The sequence below is a fragment of the Bos mutus genome, chromosome 4 (assembly GCF_027580195.1).
Source record: "Bos mutus isolate GX-2022 chromosome 4, NWIPB_WYAK_1.1, whole genome shotgun sequence".
Lineage (NCBI taxonomy): Eukaryota > Metazoa > Chordata > Mammalia > Artiodactyla > Bovidae > Bos > Bos mutus.
The window spans coordinates 106,129,264-106,147,649 of NC_091620.1; the positions used below are offsets into that span (position 1 = coordinate 106,129,264).

General features: G+C 35.8%; 1 protein-coding gene across 1 annotated transcript in view; it reads right to left on the reverse strand.

The window, feature by feature from the left end:
* The window catches only part of PPP1R9A (protein phosphatase 1 regulatory subunit 9A), a 350,686-nt gene that overhangs the window by 98,374 nt on the left and 233,926 nt on the right, over nt 1-18,386 (reverse strand). Inside the window, 2 exon segments of the mRNA XM_070369831.1 lie at nt 2,195-2,260; nt 7,624-7,759. Of these exon segments, the coding sequence (XP_070225932.1) occupies nt 2,195-2,260; nt 7,624-7,759 (202 nt within the window).

Genomic DNA, 18,386 nt, shown 5'->3' on the forward strand with positions numbered 1-18,386 from the left:
TTCAATTTGATTCAATGTCTTGGCTTCCTCTAACTGCCCAGTGTTGCGCTCATCCCTCCAAGTATTACAAGTCAAGCAGCTATTTGAAAGCTGCCATTGAAGAGATTACAAACGACTGGTAGATAAAAAGTGGCAGAGAAAGCTACACAAGGTGCTGCTGACCGAATAAAAACCGGCCCTCAGCCCAGCTGAGAGAGCCCAGGAAAGCTTTTGGAGGAATGGATGAAACCTAAACAGAGTCCTGAAAGGTGAACAGGATTAACAAGAGCAACAAAGAGTGTAGCGAATGGCATTCAAGGTAGAGAAAACAGGAGACGCAAAAGCATGGGGAACCACAGGATCCCTATGGCCCACTGGAAAGTTAGTTTCCCAGGATAATAAGGCCCAACTCTCACTGTGCATTTTAGCATTTTAGAGCTTTTTGGTAAAAAATTAAATTCAACTCATAAATGTTTTTAAAGTTGGAAAAATGCTGTCATTTGTGTTTGTTTTTATGGCATTTGTGTAACATTGCTAACTCTGCAATTCATCACTGAATTGTTCTAGAATGGTTTCTAGAAAGTATAGAGTCTGTAATCTGAGATAAATTTAATTTAAATTTAATTTAAATTTTACCTGATATTTTGTATCTGGCTCATGAATTCATATCACAATGTGGTAGTTGGAAAGAAAATAAGAAAACATATTCCAATCACTTGAATTATAATAAACAAAAATAAACCCCAAAGATGAGATACAAAAAGATGGCATTATTTAGACAAAGTTTTCTGTTCTAACTTCTAATTTCCCTTCACATGCTACATCTTCCTGTCTCTGCTCAATGTTATAAATAATAATGTTTCTACATACAAATAATATTACTAGAGAGGACCTTTTAAGTAGAGCAGTATGCCGCCTCTTGAGTATAGTGTGTTTGAGTGTGTGTGTGCTTGTGTGCACATGTGTGCATTGCTTAGGTAAGACCAAAAATGAACACAATCTTTAACAATGTCTTCCAAGTACCTTATGATTCTGGATTTCAATGACAATAACCACCAGTAGGGATCTGGGATCATAAGCCAAAGGGTATGATTAAATATAATAATTTTAAAAGTCCAGTCAAATTGGAGTCTGCATACAAGTTGAAAGGTTTTGTGTTTCTTCTATTTTTCTGGCTCCTCTAATCACCATAAAGCAATCTCCCTTTTATTTATTTATTTTGTCTTTTGTGTGTGTGTGTGTTCCCCATCCTGAATGCTCCTCCCACCTCCCTCCCCATCCCATCCCTCTGGGTCATCCCAGTGCACCGGCCCTGAGCACCCTGTATCATGCATCGAACCTGGACTGGTGATTCATTTCACATGTGATAATGTACATGTTTCAATGTCATTCTCCAAATCATCCCACCCTCGCCCTCTCCCACAGAGTCCAAAAGACTGTTCTATACATCTGGGTCTCTTTTGCTGTCTTACATATAGGGTTATCGTTACCATCTTTTTAAATTCCATATATATGCGTTAGTATACTGTATTGGTATTTTTCTTTCTGGCTTACTTCACTCTGTATAATAGGCTCCCGTTTCATCCACCTCATTAGAACTGATTCAATTTTCAATACACCTGACTTTCCATTTCTAAGTTATTCTATCACTGTTACTAGCAGCTAAAGATAGTGAGAATTATTTTATTATTTAAAGTATAAAATACTTTTATACATTTTAGTATGCCTACAATATGTCATGTAAATAAGTACTACTATAATTGAAAGATATATGCATTTAGTTCTTTTAAAAATTAAGACCTTTATCAAATGATCCTTTTATAAAAATAATCACTGAATTTAAAGACAATATATTTAAATTGCTGTGTATATTGTAGTTTATAAATACCATACAGCTCTATTGTTAGTTATCTTTTTTTTCTCCTTAATATGAATTACAAAATATTTAAAATGTTAGGTGTTAAAAACATCCATGGTGAAATATTAGGAAGTGAGTCCAAACTGCAGACCCTGTGACTACATTGTGTGCTATGTTTCAGAATTAAATACTAGTTTTTGAGTGATTATTTTCAAATTGTTATTCAACATACAAAACACTTGGTTCTAGAGAAGTTCTTCTGAGCACAGAGCTAGTTAATAAGACACATAGAATTTTTAATTTCACACATGAAGCAGGAAGGTAAAGATAAGCATTATTTTCCACCAAAAAACAAACCTTTACGAAATAGTTGTTATTGTTATTGCAGTTGCCAGACACTCCTTGCAATTCAGCCACAGTGTTCTAAAATGGTTGACAACAAAAATTAAAACACGCGTTTCCCTCCACTAGAGACAGCAGCGTAATACAAAGGAAGGAAGACCACTGAAGTTCCAGTGCTTAGTGTAACATAAACTTTCAAACTAAGGGAATACCCCCAAACTCTTAGTTTTTCAACCATGTAACCAGTTATAAAGCCAGTTCATATTATTGAAAGGCCATCCACAGTAACTGCAATCTCTTGTTTGTACAACACAACCTGCTTCCAAACAGGAACAGCAAATAGAGTAAGTCAAATGTAATGTTATCCCTTTAATGCTTTTTCACATAAAAATTACATTTTTGTAAACCTTTAACTCTTATGCAAACCATAACTTGCATTATATTTCTGTTTCTAATTATTACATATTAACACAAGCAATAAAAATGCTTATCCATGTAGGCAGCTGCTCTAAATTGTATTCAATACTTTAAAAGATTCTAAAAAAATAAACTAATGCTGTCATGATGTAGTTGTAATAATAATTTCTAGTAATAAAAACAAATTATGAAAGAAAGATTAAATTATATTTTAAGAGAAGGAGCCTCGGTTTCTGGAGTGATAATTAATCTTGTTACAAACTACCACACAAAAAGGCTTTGAAATGTCATCTATAATCTAAGACTTCAAAGTCTAATAAATATTATATCTTAATATTGAAAGAAGCAAAAGCAAAATAATCATATAATTTTAAAAGTGTACGTAAAATAACTCATTTTAATGTGAACAACCATTACATACGTCCTAATTTTAAAAAGTGGTACAGTACTGGTTCACACTTCATTTCCAACCTAAGCCCACAGGGTTTCGCATTACATTTTGCGCTTTTTGATAGAAACGAATTCCCAAAATACAAATACGTGACTCATGTGACACAAAACATATGCCAGAATTACATCATCGTGCCTTAAAAGGTAAACACTGATAGCTGTGGCATATGAATGGAAATTAAATTTGTTACTGAAAATAAAATCTAGTTGAAATAACCTTAGGATTTCATGGGATAGTGCTGACTGTCTGAGGGGTTTACTGAAATCCTCCATGCTTACCTTTCAGATTGGGTTTTTTTTTGGGGGGCGGGGGGAGAAGAAAGAAAGAAAAATAAATGAACGATAATTTTATAAATCCAGAAGTACAATGCCTTATCACAGATACACTCAGATCTACATTTAAAATTTTTCAGTAGTTCAGATTTACATCTCCCTCTTCTTTAAAGTATCCTTTCTTTTAATTTTCAGCTGTTAGGCAGAGCCATTTTAACTTAAAAAAAAATCAGAATGTTTAACAGAGAATGAACAGAAACAGGAATCCAATTCAAATTGAGTTGGGCATTCGCTTATTTTAAATTCTTCCAGTTTAAATATTTGAAGGAAAAAAACAGAAAATTCAGAAATTTAAATGAAGTTTTGGGATTATCTGTATATTTTAAATTCTACTGGAGTATGACTTATAATTTATTAAACTATTAAAACAGATACATATAATCACACACAATACATGGTAAAACATTCTTAATCCTCAATAAGGTTCTGATAAGATGCCCACTGTTCTTTTACATTTTCAGGATATATTTCCTCACAGTGCAATGTTTTCCTTATAGGCAATTCAAGCAACCAACTCCCCTCTGTCAATGTGACAGGTTCCAAGTTAGAATCAACCCTGGGTTATGTGACCAAAACCAGAGTTATCTTTTCTTCAGCAGACAATCGGAGAAGGAAATGGCACCCCATTCCAGTACCCTTGCCTGGAAAATCCCATGGACGGAGGAGCCTGGTGGGCTGCAGTCCATGGGGTCGCGAAGAGTCGGACACGACCAAGCGACTTCACTTTCACTTTTCACTTTCATGCATTGGAGAAGGAAATGGCAACCCAGTCCAGTGTTCTTGCCTGGAGAATCCCAAGGACCGCAGAGCCTGGTGGGCTGCCATCTATGGGGTCGCACAGAGTCGGACACGACTGAAGCAACTTAGCAGCAGCAGCAGTAGACAATGCTGATCTAAGTGCTGGCTCTGGAAATTAACTGGATGAACCTGGTCGTTCTGCATTTAATTTGAGGTTTTCCTGGCTGGCCTAGGGAATGTCATGGGGGATATTATCAAATAAAAATGATTCTAACTTTGAAATCACAAGATAATTCTATAAATGGTAAGAAAAATGAGAAACCAAGTGATTGATTACACAACTCAGGGTTAACAAGGCTATGTAAATCAATAAATTATTCAACTACATATGAAATTAATAAATTATTCAAGGACCATCCAAATCGCCCATTGGATAACCAATATTGGTTATTTTCATTATGTATTTTACTTTTCATTAACACAGAGAGAGAATAAATAAAAAATAAGGACATAACACTCAAATCAATCAATTTAAAAACACTTGGAAACATTAATAAAAATAAGTCTAAATCAAGTAAATAAATTGACATGTTTACACAACAGTGGGTTTTCACTATTTGCAGACCTTTCATCTCTCCAACACACAGACAATTATGTGTGTTGGTTGGTTTTAGCTGGGCATGCTTTGGTGAGGCAGGCACAAGAAAGGGAGAGGGATATGTCCAAAAGGAACATGAGAGAGAAACAAACAATGAGAAAGAGCTCCTTGACCTTTTCAATAAAGTGAAGGTTACTTGGTGTAGCAAACACCTGCTTTCTATTTCAACAACTTGCAGGCAGAAGAAAAAGCTTAACCTAAAACTAAACTCCGATTTTTTTTAGAATAGTTGTATACTCAGCTATTCTTCCCTTTAAGCCCTATCTTCACAGGCTACTTCTGGATTAAGTATTTACCTATAGTAAAATAACTCTTCAATCTCCCTATTAATAGGAATTTATAGAACAAAGAATTCCAGAACCTAGGTGTTACAAGAAACTTCATTACCCAAAACGGGAATCCTTCCAGCATCTCTTGTGTCCCAGTTACTCTGTGTGTGCCTAGATACAGACAGACACATCTGTCTACTCCATTCAAAATCAGCAGTGTGTTGCAAAGAGTCCAGGCTTCGGAGCCAGAAGGACTCTTTTCCCATTCTAAATCTGGCAGCCACTAGCTATACCACTAGAAAAAGCCTCAATTATTACATCTTTAGGAAAAGGGGGTGGGGGAAGATTCTCTTCTGCTTGTTATAAAGATTATCTGAAATCATGTAGGAAAGGCACCCGGCAGAATGCCTGGCACTGAATATTTATTTACCCTCCTTGCCCCTGAGAATATCTGCTCAGGTGACAATCCACTCTGCTTTCCTTTTAAGAACAGGCATGCTGCTGCTGCTAAATCGCTTCAGTCATTTCCAACTCTGTGTGACCCTATGGACGGTAGCCCACCAGGCTCCTCTGTTCATGGGATTCTCTAGGCAGGAAAACTGGAGTGGGTTGCCATACCCTCCTTCAGGAGATCTTCCCAACCCAGGGATCAAACTCTGGTCTCCTGTATTGCAGGCAGATTCTTTACCGCTGAGCCACCAGGGAAGTCCCCTCGAACAGGCATACAAACAAATAAACAAAATCCATATGGTATATTTCTAAGTATAAACACTGAATGACAAATATTCCTTATGCATTTATTCAAATTATTAGAGAAAATCTTACACTAAAAAAAAACACACAAAACTTTAGGTTGAAAGCTTTGGCAGATGAATGTGATCTATTCCTCAAAATAACTGGAGAAAATATGTAGTATGTGATCTAAAATGTTCAGTTGGGAAGCCTTAATTAAAGAAATATCTGATTTTTCCCTCTTTCCTTGTTAGACCTGATGCTTTATTCCTCATGCTTTATGGAATATAAGGAACTGGCCCTGTACTTTTAAGCAAAGACACTGAGATTCAGCGACTGGAAAATTTGGCCTCCTCACCTTCCACCACTTGATGTCACCCGTACTCCCCTGAACTTCAGTCCAAATTTTTTCTAACAGAGTGAGCAGGTAACAGCCAAATCTGCAATGATCCTAATTCAGGCTTGCAGCCAAAGCAAATCAGCGTCTCTGATAAAACACAAGATACTTGTGCAGAGAACTGAAAAATTGGGAAGATGAAAGTTCAAACATTTGAGGAAATCACTGTTTTTGTTTCAAAAAAATACTTGCCATTTAAAATGAATTCTGAAAGTGAAAAACTAAATCAATTAAATAGAATTTTAAGAAACTAATTCACTCACATGAAGAATAGTCTGATGTTTATTCTTAGATCAATAGTTGACTGAAGCACCACTGAAAAAATTTTCTACTATAATAAAGAGAGCATACATCCTCATTATACTACAAGCAAATGAAAAATGAATATACATTTGGGTTAAAACATTCCACACTAAAAATACATGAAAAATATTTGAATGTCTCTTTATTAATCTTTACTAGGTCCTTGATAGAAACCAAAAAAGTTCTGGAAAAATAATATATCAGATGAGTAGAGGTTGAACATATGAAGTTGCACTGTCCTTCTACCAGCTGGTATAACAAAGAATATCTATTTTACCTGAATATTCACTATGTTTATGGAGCATGAAACACTGCAGCTACATTGTTGATTGATCCTTTGACATGTCAATGTGAAACATATGCATGTTTAACATGTTTATAAAAAAGTATGTTGTCCCATTATATCAATGTACATTTGGCACTCACATTAGAAATAGACCAGCATCTGTATTATATTACGACACACAAGGGTTCCGGAGAGTCGTTTTCACTTGGGGGTTAGCTTCTATTCATTTGCTTGATCTTTTACAGAGAGCAGGATGCAAAATTACTCCAATATGGATCTACTCTATGGAATATGAGCTGGTGGAAAAGCTTTGTTCTGCATTATGTGAGCACAAATCATAGTGAGCAGATCCAAAGAACTTTCTCTTCCTGGGGGGAAAAAATTCTAAAAAACTCACCAATTTTCAGTACTTTTTCTGTGTATGTTTGTATATGTATGTATGTCTTTTCATTCAAAATGATTACTGATTTTTTGAAAAAGTGTTCCCTGTTACATACTTACTGTAGAAAATTTGGAAAAAAATTGAAAAATACAAAGCAGAGAGAGAAAAATCCAAGATAGCTAGTATTTATATTTTGGTATATTTACCCTTTTTTTGTTTCAATGAATGTATCTTAATAATGGTAAAAGAGGGCTTATTTGATCCAGAAGACTTCATACTTTAAATATGATACCATTAATTGATTGATAAGCTAATCACAAACACAAGCAATATTTCCTTTCTGTGAGGATGAGGTTGACACATTCTCCTTGAAAAACTGCAAAGATCTGTCTTACTGTTATATGGTGAAGAGAGTTTTATCGAGTAGGGATGTAGTAAGAAGAAATGAAGGAAGAAGAATGTTTGCAAGCGCAACTCACCTCATCGTCGTCAGCATCGTACTGGGCATAGTGCTGTTCAAGCAGCTCTCTCTGGCGCCTTTCTTGTTCCAGCGTCTGGCTTATCAACTGGGCAACCTCACTCACTTGTCCAGGTTTTTCTCGCCCAATAACAAATCTACATGAAAGTTAAAGAGAACTGGTATAGTCAGGCTCTCCAGCAAAAAAGGAATGCTAAGCAAAGTAAATAAGCTTCACATTTCATCAGAGTATATCAAGCCTCAAAAAAATAATATTACCTGTTTTTTTAAAGGTATGCTTGGGTAGAAGGAAAGGTTAGCTGAGCAATTAAAGTGATTTTTGCAGCCACAGACCAAAGGAAAAGAGGAAAAGTAAAGAAGCACAAAAATTATTACTTTAGGAGAAGACAAAACAGATGTAATCCATCCTCCAGTACTTTACACATTTTTGATGCCCTACAAAATGAAAGCAAGGTCATAATTTTCTGTAACACTGAATTTTAGAATCATTTCCACAGTTACATTCTCTTTATTTATTTTTTATTCAATTAAATTTTATTAAAAATTAACTCTATTCAATTCCTTTTTGCTATGTTCTTTGTCTTCCAAACTTTTAAAATCACAATATAATTTTCGTCCTTTTCCTTTCTAAAGTTTTTCTCTAATACATCTCTCCTAATTTTAATGAATTAATCACTTTCACAAAAGACTTTTTTTATTTCACAAAAGACTTTAAATAAATGTTTTTACCTTTCTCTTCAAGTAAAGTTATATGTTTTTTTTTTGTCACCCCTCATCCAAACATGTCCAAATACGTGAGTTATTTACTGGAAAATATTTCCCACTTTGCAATTAATCACTGTTTGCAGAGAGGAAAAATTAAAAGTCATAATTGTTTCATATATAGGATTTTCTTCTTGTCCAAGACTATTCTAGCATCTGCCAATTTAAATCTTTTTTTTTTTAATTTTATTTTATGATACAATAGACCAGTTAGACCTAATTGATATCTATAGGACATTTCATCCCAAAACAATGAATTTCACCTTTTTCTCAAGTGCACATGGAACCTTCTCCAGGATAGATCACATCCTGGGCCATAAAGCTAGCCTTGGTAAATTCAAAAAAATAGAAATCATCCCAAGCATTTTTTCTGACCACAATGCAGTAAGATTAGATCTCAATTACAGGAGAAAAACTATTAAAAATTCCAACATATGGAGGCTGAACAACACGCTGCTGAATAACCAACAAATCACAGAAGAAATCAAAAAAGAAATCAAAATTTGCATAGAAACAAATGAAAATGAAAACACAACAACCCAAAACCTGTGGGACATGGTAAAAGCAGTCCTAAGGGGAACGTTCATAGCAATCAATACAGGCACACCTCAAGAAACAAGAAAAAAGTCAAATAAATAACCTCACTCTACACCTAAAGCAACTAGAAAAGGAAGAAATGAAGAACCCCAGGGTTAGTAGAAGGAAAGAAATCTTAAAAATTAGAGCAGAAATAAATGCAAAAGAAACAAAAGAGACCATAGCAAAAATCAACAAAACCAAAAGCTGGTTCTTTGAAAGGATAAATAAAATTGACAAACCATTAGCCAGACTCATCATGAAACAAAGGGAGAAAAATCAAATCAATAAAATTAGAAACGAAAATGGAGAGATCACAACAGACAACACAGAAATACAAAGGATCATAAGAGACTACTATCAACAATTATATGCCAATAAAATGGACAATGTAGAAGAAATGGACAAATTCTTAGAAAAGTACAACTTTCCAAAACTCGACCAGGAAGAAATAGAAAATCTTAACAGACCCATCACAAACATGGAAATTGAAACTGTAATCAAAAATCTTCCAGCAAACAAAAGCCCAGGTCCAGACAGCTTCACAGCTGAATTCTACCAAAAATTTAGAGAGGAGCTAATACCTATCCTGCTCAAACTCTTCCAGAAAATTGCAGAGGAAGGTAAACTTCCAAACTCATTCTATGAGGCCACCATCACCCTAATACCAAAACCTGACAAAGATCCCACAAAAAAAGAAAACTACAGGCCAATATCACTGATGAACATAGATGCAAAAATCCTTAACAAAATTCTAGCAATCAGAATCCAACAACACATTAAAAAGATCATACACCATGACCAAGTGGGCTTTATCCCAGGGATGCAAGGATTCTTCAATATCCGCAAATCAATCAATGTAATACACCACATTAACAAACTGAAAAATAAAAACCATATGATTATCTCAATAGATGCAGAGAAAGCCTTTGACAAAATTCAACACCCATTTATGATAAAAACTCTCCAGAAAGCAGGAATAGAAGGAACATACCTAAACATAATAAAAGCTATATATGACAAACCCACAGCAAACATTATCCTCAATGGTGAAAAATTGAAAGCATTTCCTCTAAAGTCAGGAACAAGACAAGGGTGCCCACTTTCACCATTACTATTCAACATAGTTTTGGAAGTTTTGGCCACAGCAATCAGAGCAGAAAAAGAAATAAAAGGAATCCAAATTGGAAAAGAAGAAGTAAAACTCTCACTATTTGCAGATGACATGATCCTTTACATAGAAAACCCTAAAGACTCCACCAGAAAATTACTAGAGCTAATCAATGACTATGGTAAAGTTGCAGGATATAAAATCAACACACAGAAATCCCTTACATTCTCTTTAAAATGCAAAAGCTACTTGAAAAACATTTTGAGGTATGGCATACTCTATGTGAGTAAATAAGAAGGAGGCATTGACTTTTTGCTAAGTCACTATGACTCTGAAGGTAAAAAAAAAGAGAAAAAAATGTAGGTTTTTTGTTTTTTTTTTTTTGGTCTGTGATTTTAAAATGAAAAACTAAAACAAAGGAGAAGTAAATCAGTTCACTAAGATTGGAGCAAGATGCTATGAGGAAGGATGTGGTCTCAAGACATACTCAAGGAGAAATCCTGTCAATGTAATTCCTGTAAGAAAAAATATATAAAGAGAAAGTCACAGAAGACATTTACTTATTGCCATCTAGTCATTTAGATACATCCTCATTGATACTATGTTTCTTATTCAACAAATTAATATTCACTTTTTAAAATCTTTTCACACTAATATATGGCTCTATCTTTCTAAAAATACAAATAATATGCCTCCATAATATAGTTTCCATATATTTTTTAACTTCATTATTTTGGTTAGTAACTCTGTTTAATTTTGCTTATAAACTGAACTGATGTTTTCTTTCCTCTGATTGGGCTTCTCAGGTGGCTCAGTGATAAAGAATCTGCCTGCAATGCAGGAGACACAAGAGATGTAGGTTCAATCCTTGGATTCAGAAGATCCTATGTAGAAGGAAGTGGCAACACACTCCAGTATTATTGCCTAGAAAATTCCATGGACAGAGGAGCCTGGCGGGCTATAGTCCATGGGGTTTCACAGAGTTGGACATGATTGAGCAACTAACAGTTCTGATTATAATACTTTGCTATTTTCAATTACAATTTTAAAAGAAGTACTCTACCATTCTCTGTACAAATACACTAAATGTCAAAATTTTTATACTTGGATGTTAGTAATTTTTAGAGTTATTTTTATGTGTTTCAAATAAGTGTGAAAGTATGCCTCAGTGTTCATTTATCACCCAAGTTATTTTTCTTTGGGAAATTAATCATTGAGTTATAATCATTTTCTATATATTCTGGATACATATATGTTAGGTAGTTAGAATAGGAAAAAGGAGTCAAAAATAGTGATGGCAAAAAAACAAAGAAAGGAAAAAGCCCGGAAAAATAGAACAAAGGAAGGACCAAGAACCTGAGTGAGAACCTCAGATGAAGCAAACAGCCCTCCTGGCTAGCCCAGTTTACATCGGACAGGCTCAGGGGGATGAGGAAAACATACAAAAGGGGGAGCCAAAATTAAGCCGCTGGCTTCTCTTCTCTTCACTTCTTTTGGGCTGGCCTGCCCTCACACCTCGAGGATGTATTTTCCTTTGCTTGCCGAATAAAACTGAGCTGTATAACACTACTCCATTGCTTCAAATTTTTGCTGCAGTGAGACAGAACCAAGGAAATTACACACTCCCCTGACATATATATGTATTATAGATACAGATATACACACACAAATCATGTATGTGATTTATTATATTCTCTCAGTCTGTGGGTTGCCTTTTAATTTTCCTAAGTTTTTCAAGGAAGTCCAAATTATTCTTTTTTAAAAGATTGTGATTTGTGCTTCCTACCTAAGAAATCTGCCTGATTTAATATTACAAAGATTTTCTCCAGTTAGGTTGGTGCAAATGTAATTTCTGTTTGAGGTGGTGAATTTTGGATCATTATAACTAGGCTCAAACACATTTTTATTAATCAAATAGGAATGATTACAATCAACACAATTTTTCCAGTGAGAAATAAGTTTATCACTGTGGCATAAAAATCTGTAGCTGGGGATTCAAAGAACTCTTGGAATGCATTTTCTGGATCCTGCTAATTGTGGAAGCATTTTCTCTGGAAAAATTGTCAAGATGCTTGAAGAAATGGTAGTTGGTTGGTGAGAGGTGAATATGCTGGAGGAGGCAAAACTTCATAGTTCAATTTGTTCAAGTTTTTAACGTGTGGTTGGACATTGTCATTGGGAAGAACTGGGCTCGTTCTGTTGAACAATGCCAGCTGCAGGGGCTGCAGTTTTCAGTGCATCTTATCAATTTGCTGAGCATAATTCTTAGATGTAATAGTTTCACAGGGATTCAGAAAGTTGTAGTGGATCAGACCAGCAAGAGACCACCAAACAGTAACCATAATCTTTTTTGGTGCAAGTTGGCTTTGGGAAGTGCTTTGGGCTTCTCAGTCCAACCATTGAGGTGGTCATCACCAGTTGTTGTATACAATCCACTTTTTGTTGCATTTTGCAATCTGATTGAGAAATGGTTCATTGTTGTTGCATAGAATAAGAGAAGAAGGCCCTTCAAACTGACAATTTTTTTTGATTTCTGGTCAGCTAATCCACTTTTTGAGCTTTTGCACCTTTCCAATTTGCTTCAAATGCTGAATGACTGTAAAATGGTCAACGCTGAGTTCTTAGGCAACTTCTCAAATAGCTGTAAGAGGATCAGCTTTGATGATGACTCTCAATTTTCACTGTCAACTTCCGATGGCCAGCAATTATGCTCATCTTCAAGTCTCTTGTCTCCTTTGCAAGACTTCTTGAACCACCACTGCATTGTATTGTACGTTAGAAGTTCCTGAGCCAAATGCACTGTTGATGTTGCAAGTTGTCTCTGATGTTTCACGACCCATTTTGAACTCAAATAAGAAAATTGCTCAAATCTGCTTTTTGTCTAACATCATTTCCATAGTCTAAAATAAACAGAAAATAAACAGCAAGTAAAGGCTCTTAAGAGTCCCTTAGACAGCAGGGAGATCAAACCAGTCAATCATAATGGAAATCAACCCTGAAGGACTGAAGCTGAAGCTCCAATACTTCGGCCATCTGACGCAGAGCTGACTCATTGGAAAAGACCCTGATGCTGGGAAAGACTGAAGGCAGGAGGAGAAGGTGACGACAGAGGGTGAGATGGCTGAATGGTATCACTGACTCAATGGACCTAAGTTTAAGCAAGCTCTGGGAGATGGTGAAGGACAGGGAAGCCAGGTGTGCAGCAGTCCATGGGGTCACAAAGAGTTGGACATAACTTAGCAACTGAAGAACAACAATAAGTCACTAGCAAAAAAACATAAAGCAAGAAATGTGCATTAAAATGATATATAACATAACCACATTTATTTATAATATATTCCAATATCAAATGGCAAATTTCAATAGTACAAAAACCACAATTACTTTTGTCCCAACCTAATATTTTCCTTCTTAAAGTGTTAATGTTCTGATTTTTTTTTTTATCAGTATCTCTTTTGCTGTCTCGTACACAGGGTTATTGTTACCATCTTTCTAAATTCCATATATATGCGTTAGTATACTGTATTGGTGTTTTTCCTTCTGGCTTACTTCACTCTGTATAATAGGCTCCAGTTTCATCCACCTCATTAGAACTGATTCAAATGTTTTCTTTTTAATGGCTGAGTAATACTCCATTGTGTATATGTACCACAGCTTTCTTATCCATTCATCTGCTGATGGACATCTAGGTTGCTTCCATGTCCTGGCTATTATAAACAGTGCTGCGATGAACATTGGGGTACACGTGTCTCTTTCCCTTCTGGTTTCCTCAGTGTGTATGCCCAGCAGTGGGATTGCTGGATCATAAGGTAGTTCTATTTCCAGTTTTTTAAGGAATCTCCACACTGTTCTCCATAGTGGCTGTACTAGTTTGTATTCCCACCAACAGTGTAAGAGGGTTCCCTTTTCTCCACACCCTCTCCAGCATTTATTACTTGTAGACTTTTGGATCGCAGCCATTCTGACTGGTGTGAAATGGTACCTCATTGTGGTTTTGATTTGCATTTCTCTGATAATGAGTGATGTTGAGCATCTTTTCATGTGTTTGTTAGCCATCTGTATGTCTTCTTTGGAGAAATGTCTATTTAGTTCTTTGGCCCATTTTTTGATTGGGTCATTTATTTTTCTGGAGTTGAGCTCTAGGAGTTGCTTGTATATTTTTGAGATTAGTTGTTTGTCAGTTGCTTCATTTGCTATTATTTTCTCCCATTCTGAAGGCTGTCTTTTCACCTTGCTAATAGTTTCCTTTGATGTGCAGAAGCTTTTAAGGTTAATTAGGTCCCATTTGTTTATTTTTGCTTTTATTTCCAATATTCTGGGAGGTGGGTCATAGAGCATCCTGCTGTGATGTATGTCGGAGAGTGTTTTGCCTATGTTCTCCTCTAGGAGTTTTATAGTTTCTGGTCTTACGTTGAGATCTTTAATCCATTTTGAGTTTATTTTTGTGTATGGTGTTAGAAAGTGTTCTAGTTTCATTCTTTTACAAGTGGTTGACCAGATTTCCCAGCACCACTTGTTAAAGAGATTGTCTTTAATCCATTGTATATTCTTGCCTCCTTTGTCAAAGATAAGGTGTCCATATGTGCGTGGATTTATCTCTGGGCTTTCTATTTTGTTCCATTGATCTATATTTCTGTCTTTGTGCCAGTACCATACTGTCTTGATGACTGTGGCTTTGTAGTAGAGCCTGAAGTCAGGTAGGTTGATTCCTCCAGTTCCATTCTTCTTTCTCAAGATCACTTTGGCTATTCGAGGTTTTTTAATGTTTTAATGTTTTGATTTTATATCAGGTAGGTGAAATCTTTCAAATTTATTTTCATGCATGATGTTTGGTAAAGGGGGGTTCAATATTTTCCAAATGGGTAGCCAGCTGTTTCTATACCATGTTTTGAAAAGACTATTCATTACCACCACTGAATTACTCAGGCACATTTGCTGAAAATAAATTGACCATGTACTTGTGTGCTGATTTCTGAACTTTTCAATCTTTTGCATTGATGTATTTATCCCTGTGCCAATACCACACTGCCTTCATTGTAATATACTTAATCTTGAAACTAGTCCTGGAGTTATCCAATTATGTGTGCCCTTTTCAAAATTACTATTCTAAGTTATCTAAATAGCTACATAAATTTTAAAACTAGCTTATCAGTTTCATTTGAAAAGCACATTGATGTTTGATTTGGGATTGCTTTGAATCTATAGATCAATTTGTAGATCAATTCTACTAATAATATAGAATTGTCTGATCCATGAACATAGTAATTCTCTACATTTATTTTTAATTATTTCTATTGAAATAAAGTTGACAATACTATGTAACAATATTATGTTAGTTACAGGTGTATTACATAATGATTTGATACTTTCATACATTATGAAAGATCACCCTAAGTCTAGTAACTATCTGTCCCCACACAGATTTACTACACTATTACTGACCATATTCCTTATTCTGTATATTACACCTTGACTTCCTTAACATATAACTAGAGATTTGAATTTCTTTTTTTAAAAAATAGGTTTAATTTTCTTTTTTTCTAATTTATTTTTTATTGAAGGATAATTGTTTTATAGAATTTTGTCATTTTCTGTCAAACCTCAACATGAATCAGCCATAGGTATACATATAACCCCTCCTTTCTAAATCTCCCTCCCATCTCCCACCCCATCCCACTCCTCTATATTGATACAGAGCTGCTGTTTGAATTTCCTGAGCCATACAGCAAATTCTCGTTGGCTAACTATTTTACATATGGTAATGTAAGTTTCCATGGTACTTTTTCCATACATCTGACCCTCGCTTCCCCTCATCCCATGTCCATAAACCTATTCTCTATGTCTGTTTCTCCACTGCTGTCCTGTAAATAAATTCTTCAGTACCATTTTTCTAGATTCCACATATATGTGTTAGAGTACGATATTTATCTTTCTCTTTCTGACTCACTTCAGTCTGTATAATAGGTTCTAGGTTGAGCCACCTCATTAGAACTGACTCAAATGCATTTCTTTTTATGGCTAAGTAATATTTCATTGTGTACATTTACCACTTCTTTATCCACTCATCTGTCGATGAACATCTAGGTTGCTTCCATGTTCTAGCTATTGTGAATAGTGCTACAATGAACAATGGGATACACGTGTCTTTTTCGATTTTAGTTTTCTCAGGTTATATGCCTAGGAGTGGCATTGCTGAGTCATACTGTGGTTTTATTCCTAGTTTTCAAAGGACTCTCCATACTGTCTTTCATAGAGGCTGTACAATTTACATTCTTACCATCAGTGCAAGAGTGTTCCCTTTGCTCCATATCCTCTCCAGCATTTATTGTTTGTAGACTTTTTGATGATGGCCATTCTGACCGGTTGGAGGTGATATCTCATTGTAGTTTTGATTTGCATTTCTCTAATAATGAGTGATGTTGAGCATCTTTTCATGCATTTGATAAGCATCTGTAGGTCTTCTTTGGACAAATGTCTGTTTAAGTCTTTTCCCCACTTTTTGACTGAGTTGTATGTATATTTTGGAAATTAATCCTTTGTCAGTTGTTTCATTTGCTATTATTTTCTCCCATTCTGAGGGTTGTCTTTTCACCTGGCATATAGTTTCCTTTGCTGTGCACAAGCTTTTAAGTTTAATCAAGTCCCACTTGTTTACTTTTGTTTTTATTTCCATTACTCTAGGAGGTGGGTCATAGAGGATCTTGCTTTGATTTATGTCATCAAGTGTTCTGCCTATGTTTAAGAGTTTTATAGTTTCTGGTCTTGCATTTAGGTCTTTAATCCATTATGAGTTTATCTTTGTGTATGGTGTTAGGAAGTGTTCTAATTTCATTCTTTTACATGCAGCTGTCCAGTTTTCCCAGCACCATTTCTTGAAGAGGCAATCTTTGCCCCATTGTATAATTCTTGCCTCTTGTCAAAAATAAGGTACCCATAGGTTCATGGGTTTACTTCTGGGCTTTCCATCTTGTTCTGTTGGTCTATATTTCTGTTTTTTTGGCAGTACCATACTGTCTTGATGACTGTAGCTTTGTAGTATAATCTGAAGTCAGGAAGGTTGTTTCCTCCAGCTCCATTCTTCTTTCTCAGGACTGCTTTGGCTATTCGGTGTTTTTTGTGTTTCCATATGAATTGTGAAATTTTTTGTTCCAGTTCTGTGAAAGCTGCCATTGCTAATTTGATAAGGATCTCACTGAATCTGTAGATTGTGTTTGGTAGTATTGTCATTTGCACAATATTGATTCTTCCTACCTAGGAACATGGAATATCTCTCCATCTGTTTCTGTTGTCTTTGATTTCTTTCATTAGTGTCTTATAGTTTTCTGTGTACAGTTCTTTTGTCTCCTGAGGTAAGTTTATTCCTAGATATTTCTTTTTCTTGGAATGGTGAATGGCATTGTTTCCTTAATTTCTCTTTCTGATTTTTCATTGTTAGTATATAGAAAGGCAAGTGATTTCTGTGCATTGATTTTGTATCCTGCAACTTTGCTGTATTCACTGATTCAGTTCAGTTCAGTTCACTCGCTCAGTTGTGTCCGACTCTTTGCGACCCCATGAATCGCAGCACGCCAGGCCTCCCTGTCCATCACCAACTCCCGGAGTTCACCCAGACTCACGCCCATCGAGTCAGTGATGCCATCCAGACATCTCATCCTCTGTCATCCCCTTCTCCTCCTGCCCGCAATCCCTCCCCCAGTATCAGAGTCTTTTCTGACAAGTCAACTCTTCACATGAGGTGGCCAAAGTACTGGAGTTTCAGCTTCAGCATCATTCCTTCCAAAGAAATCCCAGGGCTGATCTCCTTCAGAATGGACTGGTTGGATCTCCTTGCAGTCTAAGGGACTCTCAAGAGTCTTCTCCAAAACCACAGTTCAAAAGCATCAATTCTTCAGCGCTCAGCCTTCTTCACAGTCCAACTCTCACATCCATACATGACCACAGGAAAAACCATAGCCTTGACTAGACGGACCTTTGTTGGCAAAGTAATGTCTCTGCTTTTGAATATGCTGTCTAGGTTGGTCATAACTTTCCTTCCAAGGAGTAAGCATCTTTTAATTTCACGGCTTCAGTCACCATCTGAAGTGATTTTGGAGCCCAGAAAAATAAAGTCTGACACTGTTTCCACTGTTTCCCATCTATTTGCCTTGAAGTGGCGGGACCGGATGCCATGATCTTCGTTTTCTGAATGGTGAGCTTTAAGCCAACTTTTTCACTCTCCACTTTCACTTTCATCAAGAGGCTTTTTAGTTCCTCTTCACTTACTGCCATAAGGGTGGTGTCATCTGCATATCTGAGGTTATTGATATTTCTCCCGG